The sequence below is a fragment of the Cynocephalus volans genome, chromosome 16 (assembly GCF_027409185.1).
Source record: "Cynocephalus volans isolate mCynVol1 chromosome 16, mCynVol1.pri, whole genome shotgun sequence".
Classification (NCBI taxonomy): domain Eukaryota; kingdom Metazoa; phylum Chordata; class Mammalia; order Dermoptera; family Cynocephalidae; genus Cynocephalus; species Cynocephalus volans.
In genome coordinates, this window is record NC_084475.1 from 41,943,925 (window position 1) to 41,961,267 (window position 17,343).

Consider the following 17,343-nt stretch of genomic DNA (forward strand, 5'->3'; position numbering starts at 1 on the left):
GGTAAAATGAATTAACAGGCTATTTAGTACAATGCTGAGTAAGTACTCTAAAAAAAACCCAAAACATTATTGCTACAGAACAGTGACTGGTTTTCACACAGTAAAATCACTTGCCTTTAATTTTTTATCACTAACATTTAATGATTATTAAAATACAGATTCTGCTCTAAGACTACAGCACACCATGATCCAAGTCCTTCTGACAACATGGCCTTCAGATGAATTTTCTCACCTGTTCAATAATTTGTCTCACGGTATTTAACCGAACTACTCCACTGGATTTCTCAGATCCTGCATCTTTTGGTTCTGTTTCTGTAAATGCAAAAAACGGGACTAAATAATTTTTTTAGAAATCAGTGACAACCAAATGCTCCGGACCTAGCATCAGCAATGACAGGACACCTGACATTAGGTGCCTCCTAATGAGATGGTGGGAAGGACCCACACTATTTGTTTAACCAAAATCTAATCATGAAGAAATGGTTATGCCAGTCCATCAGGAATATTCTATGAGGCAACTGGTTTGGATGTTCCAAAATGTAAATGTCACAAAATAATTTAGAAAAAAGGAGGGGACTAAAAAGACATAAAAATCATAAAATGACATAAAAATAAAATGTAATGGTGGTATCCTGATTTTTAAAAAGTTATGAAGGACATAATTGAAACAACTGAGGAAATTTGAAAAATGAACTATATACTAGAAAATGTTATTGTATCCATATTAAATTTCTTCACTGAGATAATGGTATTGTGGCTGTGCAGGAGAATGTCCTTGTTCTTAGGAGATTCACAGAAACATTCAGGGGTAAAGTGTTATACTGTCTGCAACTTAAACTTTCAAATGGTTCAGCAAAAATTCTAAAAGAATGTGTGTGTGTGTGTGTGTGTGTCTATGGGCAGGGGGTGGGGGACAGAAAGTATATATGGTAAAATAACAACCGGTGACTCCAGTTGAAGGGAATGTGGATGTTCATTGTTCTCTCAACTTCTCTGTATGCTAGAAATATTTCAAAATAAAAATTTGGAGAGAAAAAAAAATCACTGACAGACTTACTAGCAGTTTGAAACAAGTCAGGTAACTCCTTTGCCAACGTTTCCATTGCTATATCTGCTATGGGACCGAATAAGACCACAGGTCTCTTGAAACCAGCTGAAATGAGATGAGAAAGGCCATTAAAACACATACATTTGTCTAGCTATTAAGATTAAGAAGCAAAAGAATTATACAGGCTTTTAATAAGAACATGACTAAATGAAAGAAAATGTGTGCTCTTCTATCCGCAACTCAGCCCAGCTCTCTTCTGAAGCATATGCCTTTACTACCCTCACCATTTTTAAAAGATAAATTTTACTATAGGAAATATATAGAAAGGTTTGAATAGTAGTATTAAAAATTTTGTTTTTTAGGTTGTAGAAATATGCCTCCATTTAGGAGTCTGAACGGCTCACTTGTCATAAATCATGCTCCTTGTTAGAATATGATTCCAACTCTATAACAAGCCTTTGGCCTAAATGATGCAGATAAGTTAGAACTTGACCATTACAGTCTGAAAATAAAGGAAAACAGGCTCAGAGCCCAGTCGGATCACTTCCTGGCTCTAGGTGGCTTCCTCACCTTCTCGCAGCAAAACCCTCTCGTAAGCTGGGAACTTGGTGCTGACAGACACAACAGCAGTTAGGTCTTCCCGACTCTTCCTCAGGTTCTTCTTCACCCCAGATCTCTGGCCACGCATTCTCCAGAAATCTGCCCTATCCCCAGCGTTGTCTCTCTGGGCATTCTGAACACTGGCCATCTGTTCAGCTCTGAGAGAAGAAACCATGGGAAGTCAATCTCTAGAGCCAGAAAACATGACAAATGTGCATGTCATTAACCAAATCTAGTTGATTTTCCTTATGAACTTGGATTAGGGAAGATTCAGCTTGTTGATGGAGACATTTCACAGGGTGGGAAATATGAGGACCTTTGCTTGCAAATGGAGGCAGAAAAAGGCTGAGTCTATAAAATCCACCCCAAGAAACTTAGTAATAAATATGCTAAATTTGGCTCATTCTGGTACACAGGTATACAGTAAACACACCTGGAACTCCTGCTAAAATACAGGTACCTTTTCTAGATTCCCACACTGTCATCCTACAAGCAAGTGCTCACTGGGATGCATAAGCCTCTCTCTAGGATGAGGACTGGGCACCAGCTGGGTGACTTGTCTCTAAGAGGTGGCTGGGTGCTATGGCTGCTCAGTGTCTCCCCTAGGAATGCAATGCACTAGACACTCCCTTAGGAAACCACTCAAGCAGCCAAGAGCAATAATCAATCGTGATACGAAACACAGCAAATCGGCTGGTGTTATTTACAGATCCAGGCCACTTCCCATAAACAAAATGTAGATCATGACAAATCATGAAGTCACATGGGGCCGGCCCGTGGCTCACTCGGGAGAGTGTGGTGCTGAGAACACCAAGGCCCCGGGTTCGGATCCCATATATGGATGGCCGGTTCGCTCACTGGCTGAGCGTGGTGCTCACAACACCAAGTCAAGGGTTAAGATCCCCTTACCGGTCATCTTTTAAAAAAAAAAAAAAATGAAGTCACATGGGGTTTCCTTTTGGGGGATTCTGTTGGGTTTTTTTTTTTGAGGGGGGGAGTGGTCAAGAGGGGTGTATGGGCATGTATGATCTCAGATACCTGCTTTTGTTGGGAATTAAGCCTTTCTCCAATTCATTTCCAATTCGCACAGCCAGCCAGTGGCCCAGCTTGCCATCATACAGTGTGTCCACTACTCGGAAGACTTCCCCCCTGGTAAAGGCCAGGCTCTGTGGAGTTTCCTTCTCACATTCAAAGTGGCTTCTTATAAAAAATGAATCCCCTCTGCCACAAGCCAGTATGTCTCTATACACTGAAAGACAAAAGCATTGTTTGCTGAATTTGACTTAGCTAAAGACCTTTTCTTGAGTTATCAGCTTCTATCTCTGGTCGCCCCTTACCATCTCTCCATCCATGAACTCAGTGCACAGGCTCTATGAGAAGCACAGCCCCAAAAGGAAGAAGGATGAATAATGAACTTTATGAGTTGCTGCAATGGTTAATTTTATGTGTCATCTTGACTGGGCCATGGGGTGTCCAGATGTTTGGTCAAATATTATTCTAAGTGTTTCTATGAGAGTATTTCTGGATGAGATTAACATTTAAATGGGTAGACCAAACAAAGCAGATTGCCCTACTAATGTGGGTGGGTCTCATCCAATCAGTTGAAGGTTCAAATAGAACAACAAAGCAATCTACAGAAGTAATGCAACCCCTATCAAAATACCAATGGCATTCTTCACTGAAATAGTAAAAACAATCCTAAAATTCATATGGAACCAAAAAAAGACCCCGAATATCCAAAGAAATCCTGAGAAAAACAAAGCTGGAAGTATCACACTACCTGACTTCAAATTATACTACAAAGCTACAGTAACCAGAACTGCAAGGTACTGGCATTAAAACAGACACTTGGACCAATGAAACAGAATAGAGGGCTCAGAAATAAATTCATGCACATACAGAAAACTGATCTTTGACAAAGGTGCCAAGAATACATATTAGGGAAAAGACAGTCTATTCAGTAAACAGAGATGGGAAAACTGGATATCCACGTGCAGAAGAATGAGACTATACCCCTATCTCTCACCCTCTACAAAAATCAACTCAAAATGGATTAAGTATTTAAATGTAAAACCTGAAACTATGAAACTACTAGAAGAAAACTCAAGGAAAATGATCCATAACATGGGGTTGGGCAAGTATTTTTTAAATAAGACTTCAAGAGCACAAGCAATTAAAGGAAAAACAGACAAGTGGGATTACACCAAACTAAAAAGCTTTTGCACAAAGGACACTGTTAACAGAGTGAAGAGACAACCCACAGAATGGGAGAAAATATGTGCAAACTATACATCTGATAAGGGGCTAATATCACAAATATATAAGGAACATAAAATGAATAACCCAACTGAGAAATGGGTGAAGGATCCTGATAGACATTTCTCAAAGGAAAACATACAAATGGCCAACAGACATATGAAAAAATGCTCAACATCACAAATCATCAGGGAAATGCAAATCAAAACAACAATGAGATATCACCTCACCCCAGTTAGAATGGCTATTATCAAAAAGACAAAAGAAAACTAGTGCTGGTGAGGATGTGGAGAAAAGGGAACCCTTGTACACTGTTGGTGGGAGTGTAAACTAAAACAGCCATTATGGAAAACAGTATGGAGGTTCCTCAAAAATTTAAAAACAGAACTACCACATCATCCAGCAATCTCCCTACTGCATATATACCTAAAGGAAATGAAGTCAGTATGTCAAAGAGATAGCTGCACTCCCATGTTTACTGTCGCGCAATTTACAATAGCCAAGATATGAAATCAACCTAAGTGTCCAACACTGGATGAATGGATAAAACAAAAAATAATGATACATATACACAATGGAATACTATTCAGCCATAAACAAGAATAAAATCCTGTCATTTTCAGCTACATGGATGGACTTGGAGGTCATTATGTTAAGTGAAGTAAACCAGGCACAGAAAGACAAATACCAATCTTACTCATATGTGAAATCTTCAAAAAAAGAAAAAAAAAACTTGATATTATAGAGAGAGAGAGTAGAACAGTGGTTATTAGAGACTGGATGAGGGGAGAAGGAAAGGGAAGACAGTAAGAGGTTAGCCAATGGGCACAAAATTACAATTAGACAGGAGGAAAAAATTCTGATGTTCTATCACACAGTAGGGTGACTATGGTTAACAGTTAAGTTTTGTATATTATAGTAACTAAGAGAAGCTTTTGAATGTTTTCGCCACAAAGAAATGACAAATGCATGAGGTGACGGTTACATTAACTACCCTAAGCCAATTATTATATAACATATATATGTATCAAAACATCAGATTGTACCCCATAGGCATGTACAATTACAATGTGTCAATTTAAATCAATCAATAGAAAGCACTTTTATTCCAAACAGAAACAACTAGTGAAATTATTTCAGTGGATACATAAAAAACACTTTTACAGAAAAGTTAAAAGGCACCCACATTTTCTCAACAAACCTATGACTCAGGGATTAGGTGTCAAGATCCACTTCAATTTATTAATACCAAGATTTGCCTATTCTGGTCCCAAGACACCTCTCTTATCCTTCCCCCAAACTAAACTAAATGACCAAACTTACCATCGGCTCGGCTTTGAGCTAAAATGGTCACCATTTCACCTTTGGGGATTTCTAACAGGTAGAGAACAGCGTCCTCCCGAACTAGCCCTCTGAAATCCTGTGTGTTCACCTGATAGGAAGGAAAAACAGAAAACAAACAAAAAAACAAAAAAACACGAGAAGTTTATATTAAGGTGCCACCTAAGCTTTTTGTTTTCATCAGGGTCTGCCCAGAGCAAAACTACGATGTAAAGAAGTCCTAAGTGTCTCCACTCAAGCCCTCCCAACCCTTTGCTATGGGCCTGGGCTGTGTGGGCATCACTATAACCTCCTGCCTCCCCACAGTGCCAACCATCCCTTAGGGATAAGCTGTTAAATCAAGGATTTGTTACCAGATCAGATTAGAATTTCTTATGGTTATGTCTGCCTCCCTCTTTTCTTTGAGTCTCCTATAAAGGTGGCCAGACAGGTAATGTGTAAGTATGAAACAGATAATTACAATGCAAAAGGGAGTGGTAGAGTCTGTGGCAAACAAGCATGCTAGCCCAGCATTCGTGCTGTTTTTAAATTGGTTCAAATGAAAGTCTGCAAATAAGGATTCTGACTGATTTCACCTTTCTCTGATAGCTTCTATCATCTAAAAAGTATTAGACATGAGTTTATGAAATTGAAAGGTGTTTATGAAACTGAAGAGCATTCACTTAATATGCAGACCATTATATAATCTTTAAGCTTCTGGCCCACACCTATTTCTGGCCAAGAGCTCACATTTATTACGTAATGATTGAATAGAGGATACTGTAAATAGCTTTTGGAAGAGTAATTAGAAAGCAAGTAAAATTGAAATGTGGCACAAAGCAAAGGGCATTTTAAATCACAGTTCTGTACCTTTAAAACTATTTTTAAAGGAATAATTATAAGTAAAATGCAAAAATTATTTTAAAGTACCTGATACTTTAATAGTACATCGTAGAAATGAAAAGAAGATAAAGAATTCCTATCACTTTCTTCAGTCATTCAGTCATTGATTCCTCTTAATCACATTATGCTTTATTACTGAAAACAATTATCATTAATTGGGCCTTAATTAAGGCCAAAATCTATGACTAAGTGAAAGTATACATGTAGTAGTCCATTTCTGTTGCTTATAACAAAATATCTGGAACTGGGTATTTATAAAGAAACAATATTTATTGTTTATAGTTTTGGAGGCTGGGAAGTCCAAAGCCCAGGGAACACATCTGGTGAGGGTCTTCCTTGGTGGTGGCTTCAGTGACACAGGGTATCACATTACAAGATGGTAGAAGCAGACAGAGACTGACTCTCACGTGCTCTCCTTTTATAGCCCTCAGAACCACGCCCCTGACCACCATTTTAACCTGTTCACTAGGCATCATCCTCAGAATCTAAATCTCTTCAAGGTCCCACCTTTCAATTACCATAATATGATTTCCCACCCTCAAAGTTACAATGGGGATTTAATCTTCAATGACTTAAAACTTGGGGGACACAATTCAATCCATATCAAGACATTAAACTAAAACTTATTTGGTGCTTTTACAATAAAGTGATTTGGTAAAGAAATCAAGTGAACTCTTCTTTTGTAACAACATTTATTATTTAAGGTATTGTCATTCCCACCTCTTGTCCCCCAATCAGGGATCATCACACTGTGGTGTTGGATCCCATCTTGTGCCACTTGTATCTGTACATGGCCACATATATGTTCTTATATGTGCTGTAAATGCTTATATGTACTTATTCAAATAAGACAGGGCCACAGGGCTGGGGGGAGGACCCTGGAAGCCCCTCTGTCCATTTCTATGGCCATGTGAGACTTAGCTTCGATCAAGTCCAAAACTAGACTGTTCAAAATGAAAGCATACATGTAGCTACATTTTAAAAATCCACATGGTTAACAATCAAACTCAGGAAGTCCCCCCTCCTTTCATCCCATAAAAGTTTCTTTTTTTCCTTTGGATACAAACTTTGTTTTTTGTTTATTTGTTTGTTTGGTTTTTATGTTTTTTTTTTTCTATTGAAACGTAATTGATTATACACATTTGTGGGGTAGAGAGTTGAATATGTATACCTGTGTACACTGTGTGGTGATCAAATCAGGATAATTAGCATGTTCATCATTACAAAATATGATCATTCCTTGTGTTCATTAACCAATTTCTCCTTAACCCCCTCATCCCCCTTTCCCACCTCTAGTAACCACAGTTCTCTTCTCTCCTTCTGAAAGTTCAGTGTGTTATTGTGTTATTTCTTTTCTTTCTTTTTTAGCTCCCACTTATGAGTACATGCAGTATTTCTCTTTCTGGGCCTGGCTTTTTATATATATATATATTATTTTATTTTAGAAACATAGCTGATTGTACATATCTGTGGGGTACAGCACTGAATATTGATACCTGTGACATTATGTGATGCTCAAATCAGGATACTTAGTATATTTAACATTATACAATGTAATCATTTCTTGTGGCCCTTTACTAATTTCTCAATATCCCCCAACCTTTGGTAGCCTAAGTTCTGTTCTCTCCTTCTGAAAATTTAATGAATTATTGTGATTGCTGTATCTTTCTTTTTTTTCTTTGCTTATTTTTTTTAATTCGCACTCATGAGTGAGGACATGCAGTATTTCTCTTTCTGTACCTGGCTCATCTCACTTAACATAATTTTCTCTAAGTTCAACCATGTTGCTGTGAATGGTAAAATTTCATTTTTTCTTTTTTATGGCAGAGTACTATTCCAAAGTGAGTATACCACACTTTCCTGATCCTCTTAGTACGGCAAAAGCAAGTTTATTTAATAAAATTTTATTACAATAAATGCTTACATTAAAAGAATAGAAAGATTTCAAATAAGATTTCAAATAAGATTTCAAATAAACAACCTAATGCTATACAAACAACTAGAAAAACAAGAACAATCCAACCCCAAAATTAGTAGACAGAAATAATTAAGATCAGAGCAGAACTAAATGAAATAGAAACACAAAAAACAATACAAAAGATGAATTAAACAAAAACTTAGTTTTTTGAGAAGATAAACAGACAAACCATTAGCTAGACCAACTAAAAAAAGAGAAGACCCAAATAACAAAAGTCTGAAATGAAAAAGGAGACATTACAGCCAATATCACAGAAATACAAAGAATCATTACAGACTATTATAAACTATACGCCAAGAAATTTGAAAACCTGGAGGAAATGGATACATTTCTGGCCACATACAAACATCTCATAAAAGTTTCTGAAAGAGAAATGACAACCCTACTAGATAATAAGCAAAGAGATAGTCAGGGCAAGCAGGAATAAATAAAAGCACATGCATTTCTGTTATTGATAAGCCCCCATATCCCGCTATGGCACTGCACCACATGATTTCATTTCACACATGAGTCTATCACCTTTTCAAAACGAAGAGCCACACTTAAAAACCAGCAACAGAAAATAGTGATTAGTGTATGTTCATGTCATATATTCAAACTTGGCCAGGAAAGGGAACACTGAAACAAATTACAGTGAAAAAGGCCAGGACAACATTTTCAGACTTGAAGGTTAGATTGTACATTCCTTTCCAATAAATATCCTCTTTCATTAGTTATTTAGTAGTCCACAGGGTCTAGCTGTGTCTGCTGTGAGCCTGAAGAGGATTCTGTATCAGCTACAGCTTACGATCGTGTAGCAGCTTCTATGTCCCGTACGTGAACCCAATCTCTTTCACCCCTTTGTGGAACAGAGGGCTCCTTCTGTAGTCAATAGAAAATTTATTCACACCTCAGTAACAGGACCACCTATTGCCTGACCTCCACATGGGATTACTGCGAAAGAAGCCAGTACCCACGAAAGAAGTTTCGTCCTTTACACCAGGGTGATAACAGGAAATAAAACATCTCTTTAGATATAAGTGCTGAGTACCATGACTTTTTACCCACTAAAGTAACTCTCTGGTCTTTAACAATGATTTATAGAGGGAGAGGTCTGATTGTAGAGTCCCTAGGCGAATTCACTACTTCATGGAAATTTAGAACATCTTTTTCCTCGATGGTACAAAAATAGTTTATCCTTGAACTCACAAAAGCTCTGACTTCCTGGGCCGAGCCCGTGGCGCACTCGGAGAGTGCGGTGCTGGGAGCGCGGCCACGCTCCCGCCGCGGGTTCGGATCCTATATAGGAATGGCCAGTGCACTCACTGGCTGAGTGCCGGTCACGAAAACGACAAAAAAAAAAAAAAAAAAAAAAAAAAGCTCTGACTTTCTAGCTGACAACCTACGGCCTCATACTAGTTATGAAATATGCTTTTTCTACTTTAGCATATTTGCCAAGAGTAAATTGGTATGTGCTGGCACTCGGATGGGATTTTTATCAGTAGCATTTGGTGAGTAGTGTTTCTTAGGATCATGTAGTACCACGAGGTTCACTCAAGTACACTAAGTCTTCTAGGATCCTATCAGAGCCAAGGAGGGTCTAGAATTTCACTGGAAAGCTTTAGCAAAGCTCATGATCAAGGTTTGCCCTTCATCTGCTCTAGAAGTGAAATCTGAACTACTGCAACAGGGCCAAATGCCAAGAAGAAAGAGGACCACTTGTTTTTGTATTTTGCTGTTGCTTCCTTGGGAATTCTTTTTTCTCCCCTCTTCTTTGAGCCTAGAAACTCTTCCCAGACCCCCTAGTTTTTTTATATATGGACTTTCCACTAAAGCTAACAAAAAGAATTCATCTATAAGAACTGCAAGTTTATAGAAGCAGAAATTCCAATAAAGACAGTTCCCTAGCATTCTACACTTTCATAACAAGGTACTTGATGTTCTTAACATTTATTCTGAAGTCAATAAAAAAATGCATTATACATATCGCATAAAATGGCAGTTATTTTTTAATTCTTTAACATCAACAGATTATACAAATATATAGTAACTTTAAAAGTACCAATACAAGAGCACTTCAAAAAGTTCATGGAAAAATAGAATTAAAAGCTAATACAATCTTTCCATAAACTTTATGAAGTACCCTCGTTTTTGATTAACCAGGAATTCTTGTTCCTGGGCAGTTTTAGAGGTAAATAACATATTGAGTGGCAGGTATCTGTTATCTTCCAGTGGGGGAGGGGGAACGGACATTGACCTTCCTACTCTGTACCATGACCTCTGCTAGATGCCTTGTGCGTGTTCTATTCTCATCTTCCCAGGGTCCCTGCGAGGCAGGTATTCTCAACCCCATTGAGCAGATACAGAAATGTGAGTCACAGGGTGAGCCAGGGTCAGGGACAGGATTCAAATTACACGGTCTGATGTCAACACCCATCTTTGCTCAATTACAGAGCACGGCCTTTTAGAGTGACACTAGGCAGGGGAACACAATGAAAAACCCAAAATTAGCAAGATCTTTTGAAAGATCATCCTCATAGGCCCTTAGTCTTTCTTTCCTTTCTCTCCTCCCCTCCCCTCCCCCCCCCTCTCTCTACCAAACTAATACAAATCTTGGCAAAGGTTTTAAATATATAAAAATTATATGTTTTAAATACATATAAATTATATAACGGTTTTAAATATATATAAATTCCCATAGACCACAGGAATGAGTTTTGGACTCCAGGACTGAGAAGACAGGACCCATTCAAGGAACACAGTGACCTGAATGCTGGGCATCAACAAAGCTGCAGCTCATTTTCACAAGCTGGACCACCTTCGCCCCTTTATGGAAGAATACCCAGAGAAGCCCACTCTTCCAGCTAGCTTCTAGAAGTAGAGCTGAGTTTTCCTCACTGATGGAGTTTGGATGTGTTGTCCCTTCCAAAACTGATGTGGAAATTTGATCTCCAATGTGGCAGTGTTGGAAACTGACTGAGTCATGGGGGCGGATCCCTCATGAATGGATTAATGCTCTCTCTGGGGGAGGGGGGGATTAATGAGTGAGTTCTCACTCTATTAGTTCCCGCGAGAGCTTGTTGCTAAAAAAGACCCTGGCACCTCCTCTTGCTTCACTCTCTTGCTTCCTCTCGCCATGTGATCTGCTTTCACCCGCTGGCTGCCTGCAGCTTTCCACCATGAGCAGAAGCAGCCTGAGGCCCATGCCAGATGCAGCTGTCCCAGAATCGTAAGCCAAATAAACCTCTTTTCCTTATAAATTACCCAGTCTCAGGTACTGTTATAGCAACACAAACGGACTAAAACACTCACCTTCAGAATCTGGTCTCCTTCTTGAAGTCCTTCCTGCTCTGCTGAGGTACCCTCCTGAATGCCAGCGACAAATATCCCAACGTCATTGCCTCCAGCCAACCGGAGGCCCACGCTGTCTCCCTTCTTGAACTTCACCATTTTGGTATTAGGGCTACAACAGGTTCAGTTTCAGAAGGGAAAGATGGGAGAAATTTTTAAAAGGGGGGACCAACATTAGCAAATGAGAGATTTAATTTCTTCTCTCTATAGAATGATTTATAGTTTACAAAGCTCTCTCTCATTTTTCTCATAAATTCTATAATTTTATCTTCCTTGAGACTGTGAGATGAATATCAGTAGGCCCACATTACTGGTGAAATAGTGGATATATAGAATGTTTATATCAGCTCTTTCAGGACGAGAAAGCAGATAAAGGGCAGGGTCAGGGCTAAAATCAAGGTCATCCGACCCCCAGTTTGGGATTCTTCCAAAGGGAAGCCTGCGGCACCACAAAGCTCTTGTCAAATAAAGACAACACCTGGTTCCAAGGAAGCTGGACCCTAATCCAAGAGGCTGCTGCTCTTGAACTTCACCAGGGGTTCTCATCATCAAGTGCAGAGCACGGCCACACTCCTCCTCCCTGCCCCCACACGCTGGGATCATCACCTCACTGCAGTCACTAGAAACATCTGGCAAATGCAAATATGCAGAATAACATTCTGGAGAAGCAGCCAGATAGGTGGACAAGCTGACAACATTAACATCACACAGTTCACCTACTTCCACATTTTGCTTTTCCTGCAAATGATTCCTCTTTCTCATAAAAACAGTAGCAATAGGATTTAGTTAAAGATGGTTGATTATATAAAAAATCACCATCTGAAGGTAAAAAACCATTCTTCTGGATTTTAGTTAAGGAGATACAGCTGTCTGGAAGAAGAAAGGGAAAAAAGAGTGATTGAAATACATACCCATATATTGCTTCATCTTCAGGACTAGGACGAAGAAAAGTTCTCGGGACTGCTTTTGGTTGAGGAACTGTGGATTAAAAAACATCTACTGTTATCAGCCTGGACTAGCAGGAGTTTGTTTCTAAATATAAAGATCACAAAGTCTACAAAAAATTTAAATCTATACCTTACTATACATAAATGTCATCACAAACAAGAAGTCTTTAAAATGAAGTTTAACTGTTTAACTGTAAGGCGATGGTTTCTCAAAACGAGAAGTGAAATGAACCTCTAAAATGCAAGCTGCACAATTACACGCACAAGAAGATGGCATTTTTTATAACTCAAAACCATATAATAATGCTATGTTTTCTGCATGGATAAGTATTTATGTATATAAAATTATGATAATTGTTGGGTTGTGGGGCCTGTAGGGTAGGGAGATGAGGTTGGGACTGAAGATGGGAGACAAAAGGACCTCAGCTCAGCAAATATGACAAATTTGACCAGTTCTGATGGCATACAGAAAACACTCTTATACTATTTATATTTTTTCAATGGTACGAGAGAGACAGGAGAGCCTGTCCCATATATGAGAATGGCTTATAATATCTGCCTCTCCTTCTAGCCACATTCTAGAATTATCAAGCACGCACTTCTGAACACAACTGCTGAAAATGTCTTAAAGCTTCACCTGGGGGTTCCTCTTGGTATCTGGGTTCCTTGCTGGTCTCTGTGACAAGTACAGCAGCAATATCCCCCGTGGACTTAAACGGAGTGGGTGTGGCACCCATCCTGGACAATCTGCTTGGCGTGTCCTCTCTTGAACTTAAGCACAGGTGATGTTAATGTCTCATGAGGTGACAGATTCATTCACAGTGACGCGTGCAAGGGAAAATACACATCACCTTACCTTGGCCTCTCCTTCAGCTTCTCATTTGAGGAATGATAATCATAATCAGAATACTGCTGGCGTCTCTCCTCCGGAGAAAATGATCGGGTTGACTCTATCTCTGAGATATCTGGTTACAAAAATAAGATTTTTTTTTTTTTTTTTTTTTTTGCAGCTGGCCAGTACCAGGAACAAGAAAAGACTTAATAATTTTCAGAAACATCCCAGAAATTATACTATTCTCTGGATAGAAAACATGGGGAATGGAAGAAGGGCTGACAGTAAATGTACTATTGGTCTAAAAGTCTTCCCCTGGTAAAAGTAAATTTCATAGTTTTAAAGGAAAGACATTAATTAATAAAGAGAAGGCCAAATTCAGAAGTGTATATTTCTCTTTCATCCCTCTTTCCATCAAAGCTGCTACTGAAGACTCAAAATTCAATTACTGGATCGTGGTCATATGCACTCATTCTTAACAAACAGACCAGAGCTTCACAAACATGAACACATGAATGCATGTACAATCACCTCGACATCTCATTAGGACGCAGTCATTGTGGGGTGGGGCCTGAGATTCTGCAATTCTCTCAAGCTCCCAGGTGATGCTGATGCTGCTGGGCAGGCTGAGGACCACAATTCAAGTAGCCAAAAATAATCTGTAAACTCCTAACATGCTGGGATTATTTCTCACACTCTTTTTATTTTCTTGTACTGCACCCATAGCAATGACAGACTGATTAGACTTTTGATATACTGGAAATTAAACTAAGTTTTAAGATTTTATAAAGAAATTCTTAGAAAGTAAGTAAATAAATAAAAAGCCTATTTTATAACTTGAGAACTTAATATTTTTCCTAAACTTTTCTGCACAAAAGCAATAGAAGATGGTTAAGAAGGAGACATCATGACTATTATTTGTATTGGTAATTTTTACAAGGTTAAAGTGTTATCGTATGTATAATTCATATTCAAGTAGTGAATATAGCTTTTCAAAAGAAAAGAGGGGACACAGATTGCTAACCAAAGAATACCATCACACTATTCAGCCATTTCAATTCATTATTATAGTGTCTACCTGTTTTAATATTCCCCAAATTGTCTTCTTTGTTGGAAATACTAAAAGTCACTTTTAAAAACCCACACAAGTCCAAGAGTGAGCAATTAGCACATCAAACCACTCACATATACATTTCTTATTAATAAGTTCTGCTTTCAGTGGCCTAATTAAGAGTCCTCTGGGAGTTCATAAGTACACAAGAATTCCACATTGGAATCCTAATTTCAATAGATACAAACCAAACACTTAACTTTTGGAATTGAAATTTAAAGGGGAAGCTTTCACAGTAAATTCAATTTCTAGCTGGACGGCTGTGCTAGCTAGAGATCAGAATGCAGAAGCAACCACTCTCCTTACTTCCAGCTAAGCTCCCAGCCCCTCCTCCTTTACCTTCTATTTCTGAGTCGCTGTCATTTAACGACGGGATGTTGATGAGGGTCTGCTTGCTGTCTCTCATCACCACTAGCTGGAGTTTTCCACGTGACTTTTCTATCAATTTTCGAGCATCCGTTAAAGACATGTTCTCAGTCACAGTTCCATTGATCTGTGTTTATGAAGAATGGTAATGCTATATGGAATACAACTATTCACAGCAAGACAGAAAATTCATATTTTCCTCTTCTGAAAATATAAAGACATTGCTCAGATATTTAAACAGACATGGGCTTTAGGATGACCAACTGAATAAAAATGAATTATTCTTTAAATTAAATATAACCCTGTATGCCTGGATCCCAAACACACACAGGCATGAAAGAGGTGTAGTGTACTTAAGTTACTCTGCTAATTTATTTAACCTCCAAGCTCGAGATGATGGTTTGGTTTCCTACTGGAGTGTGTTTCCTACCGGAGAGGTTTACAAGAGCTATGAAATATTCAACACTCATATTCCCCCAACTCACCCTCTCATCTTTCCTTAGTTTAGGGAATAGGAACCTAAACTTTAAATAAATAGGAAGAAGAAAGCATTCATGGAGTTTGTTTTAAAAAACAAACAAAAACTTACAAACTGTTACAAATCTCCAAGTCTGCTTTTTCTGGTAACAGTCCTCTCACTGTTCTGCTCTTCCAGCCTCTGTCTCACTACTGACTCTTACTGCAACTAAGTTTCACTGTGCTGGTGCTTGAACGTGGAAACGCAGGCTCTGACTGCCAGCCTGCACTCGTGTTCTCTCCCCTTGTCCGCCCACCTTGAGAATTATGTCCCCTTCATGAAGGTTGCCATCTTTCATTGCCAGACCCGTTTTGGTCATTTCCTTTATGAAGATCTGACTCCCAAGCCGGAGACCATACTCTAGGGGACAAACACATAAACATACATGTATGTCATCAACTTGTTCAGATAACTAAGAGTGGCTTTTAGGACTATTTAAGAATACTTATGAAAAATTAATTTTGTAGGGGACATTCTCTAAGATAACTGGCCTGGACTCTTCAAAAAATTAATGCCATTGAAAACAAAAGAGGCAGAGGGACTGTTCTAGATTAAAAGACACATAAAACCCAAATGCAACCCATGAATCCTCACTAGATCCTTGATCCAACTCGGAGGTGGGGAGCCGAGGTTTACAGTGTTTTGGGAACAATTTCAAAATGAACTATAATAAAGAGATATTAATTTTCTTAAATGTGATAATAGCATTACGGTGATGTAGGAGAACGTTATCCTTGGGAGATACCTGCTGAAATATTTACCAGTAATGGGTGATGTTGCCTGAAACTTACTTTCAAGTGGTTCCTTAAAAACCATAGAGAAAACAGAAGTGGGGAACAGGGGGAAAGGGAGTAGAGAGGAAAAACAGGAAAAAGGAGAAAGAAAGCAAATGTGGCAAAATGTTAACAACTGGTAAAACTAGGTAAAGGCTACAGGGGTGCTTGCTATAAAATTATATTTTTCAAATGAAATGCTGGGGAGAAAAAAAACAAGTCAGCATATCTTAACAGGCATGTTCTACTGACAATGAGGTTGCCCACAGGAAGGCACTGCAAATAGTACACCGTTTATCTGTAAACAAATTTAGATTGTGTAGGGTTTGGCACTGAAAGAAATTCAGTATGTGAAAAAAGCAGTCAATAAGCCAGGCAAAGCAGTTAATAAAGCATTTAACTTAAAACCAGCATGGCTTTGGGAGTTTATGGACTTTGAATTGCTACCAAAAGAAAAAATATTATATTTACTAAGTTGTATATTTTAATACATTTGAAATGCTATTCAGACTATTCTGTTTTTACTTATTAAATCTATAGAAATAGATAATTCAAGGATGAATTTTGGTTATTTTAGGAAGCTGCCACAACCTAGCAAGTTTTAATCTTTTAATTCTATTTTTCCCCACTTTTTCTTTTTTTAAGGTTTCTCTTCTTTTCTTTGGTGGCTGGCCAGTATGCGGATCCGATCCCTTGACCTTGGTGTTATAACACTGGGCTGTAACCAACTGAGCTATAAGCAGCCAGCCACCTTAGCAGGTTTTAAAATAGGCACATTCAAATTTGTTTTATTATTGTTCTGACTGAGAAGCTTATAATTTGTAATTACAAAACAAAGTAACTTCCTATAATTCAAAGTTATGAAGAAGATTAAAAAATAAGTTTTAAATGACTTACAGTAAACTTGTTAGCATCAGATGTTACCATAATGATTAAAAGTGTTGTGCTTTGTCCCCCACCACTTTAGGAACTGATAATCAAGAAAGAATTAGGGAAGCGTGCATCTACTTTCATGGATGACAACCTTCTACTGGCCAAACAGCCTCTCGGCCCAGAACAGAAGCCTGAGACAAGTCTGAGTAATAACTTCTTTTTCAACAATTCCTCTCTCCTCTTAAAAATTGCAATCTTCTTGTAAATCTGCAAATAGATTTACTGGTGCGTATATGAGCATTTCTTAAATAAAGGAACCCCTCCCCCCGCCCAGCTTCTACAACATTTACAAGCAAGGCGATTAGTTGCTCCTGAAATGCAACAGCTGGCCATATGAATGTATACTTTCTTTTAATCAAACCTTGTCTACTGTCAGATTTCTTTAAAGACTCATTCTTATGCAACCCTATCCAGTGACAGCTAAGTTAT

At 38.4% G+C, this 17,343-nt stretch overlaps 1 protein-coding gene across 3 annotated transcripts in view; it reads right to left on the bottom strand.

The window, feature by feature from the left end:
* Positions 1-17,343, bottom strand: part of TJP2 (tight junction protein 2) — a 72,858-nt gene that overhangs the window by 13,876 nt on the left and 41,639 nt on the right. For all 3 annotated transcript variants that reach the window (XM_063080323.1, XM_063080321.1, XM_063080322.1), the window contains exons 6-16: positions 15,465-15,568; positions 14,665-14,818; positions 13,239-13,347; positions 13,020-13,153; positions 12,347-12,413; positions 11,397-11,547; positions 5,228-5,336; positions 2,687-2,897; positions 1,619-1,806; positions 1,058-1,153; positions 233-312 (exon numbers count right to left, since the gene is read on the bottom strand). In XM_063080323.1, the coding sequence (XP_062936393.1) occupies positions 233-312; positions 1,058-1,153; positions 1,619-1,806; positions 2,687-2,897; positions 5,228-5,336; positions 11,397-11,547; positions 12,347-12,413; positions 13,020-13,153; positions 13,239-13,347; positions 14,665-14,818; positions 15,465-15,568 (1,403 nt within the window). The remainder of the gene's footprint in view (positions 1-232; positions 313-1,057; positions 1,154-1,618; positions 1,807-2,686; positions 2,898-5,227; positions 5,337-11,396; positions 11,548-12,346; positions 12,414-13,019; positions 13,154-13,238; positions 13,348-14,664; positions 14,819-15,464; positions 15,569-17,343) is intronic.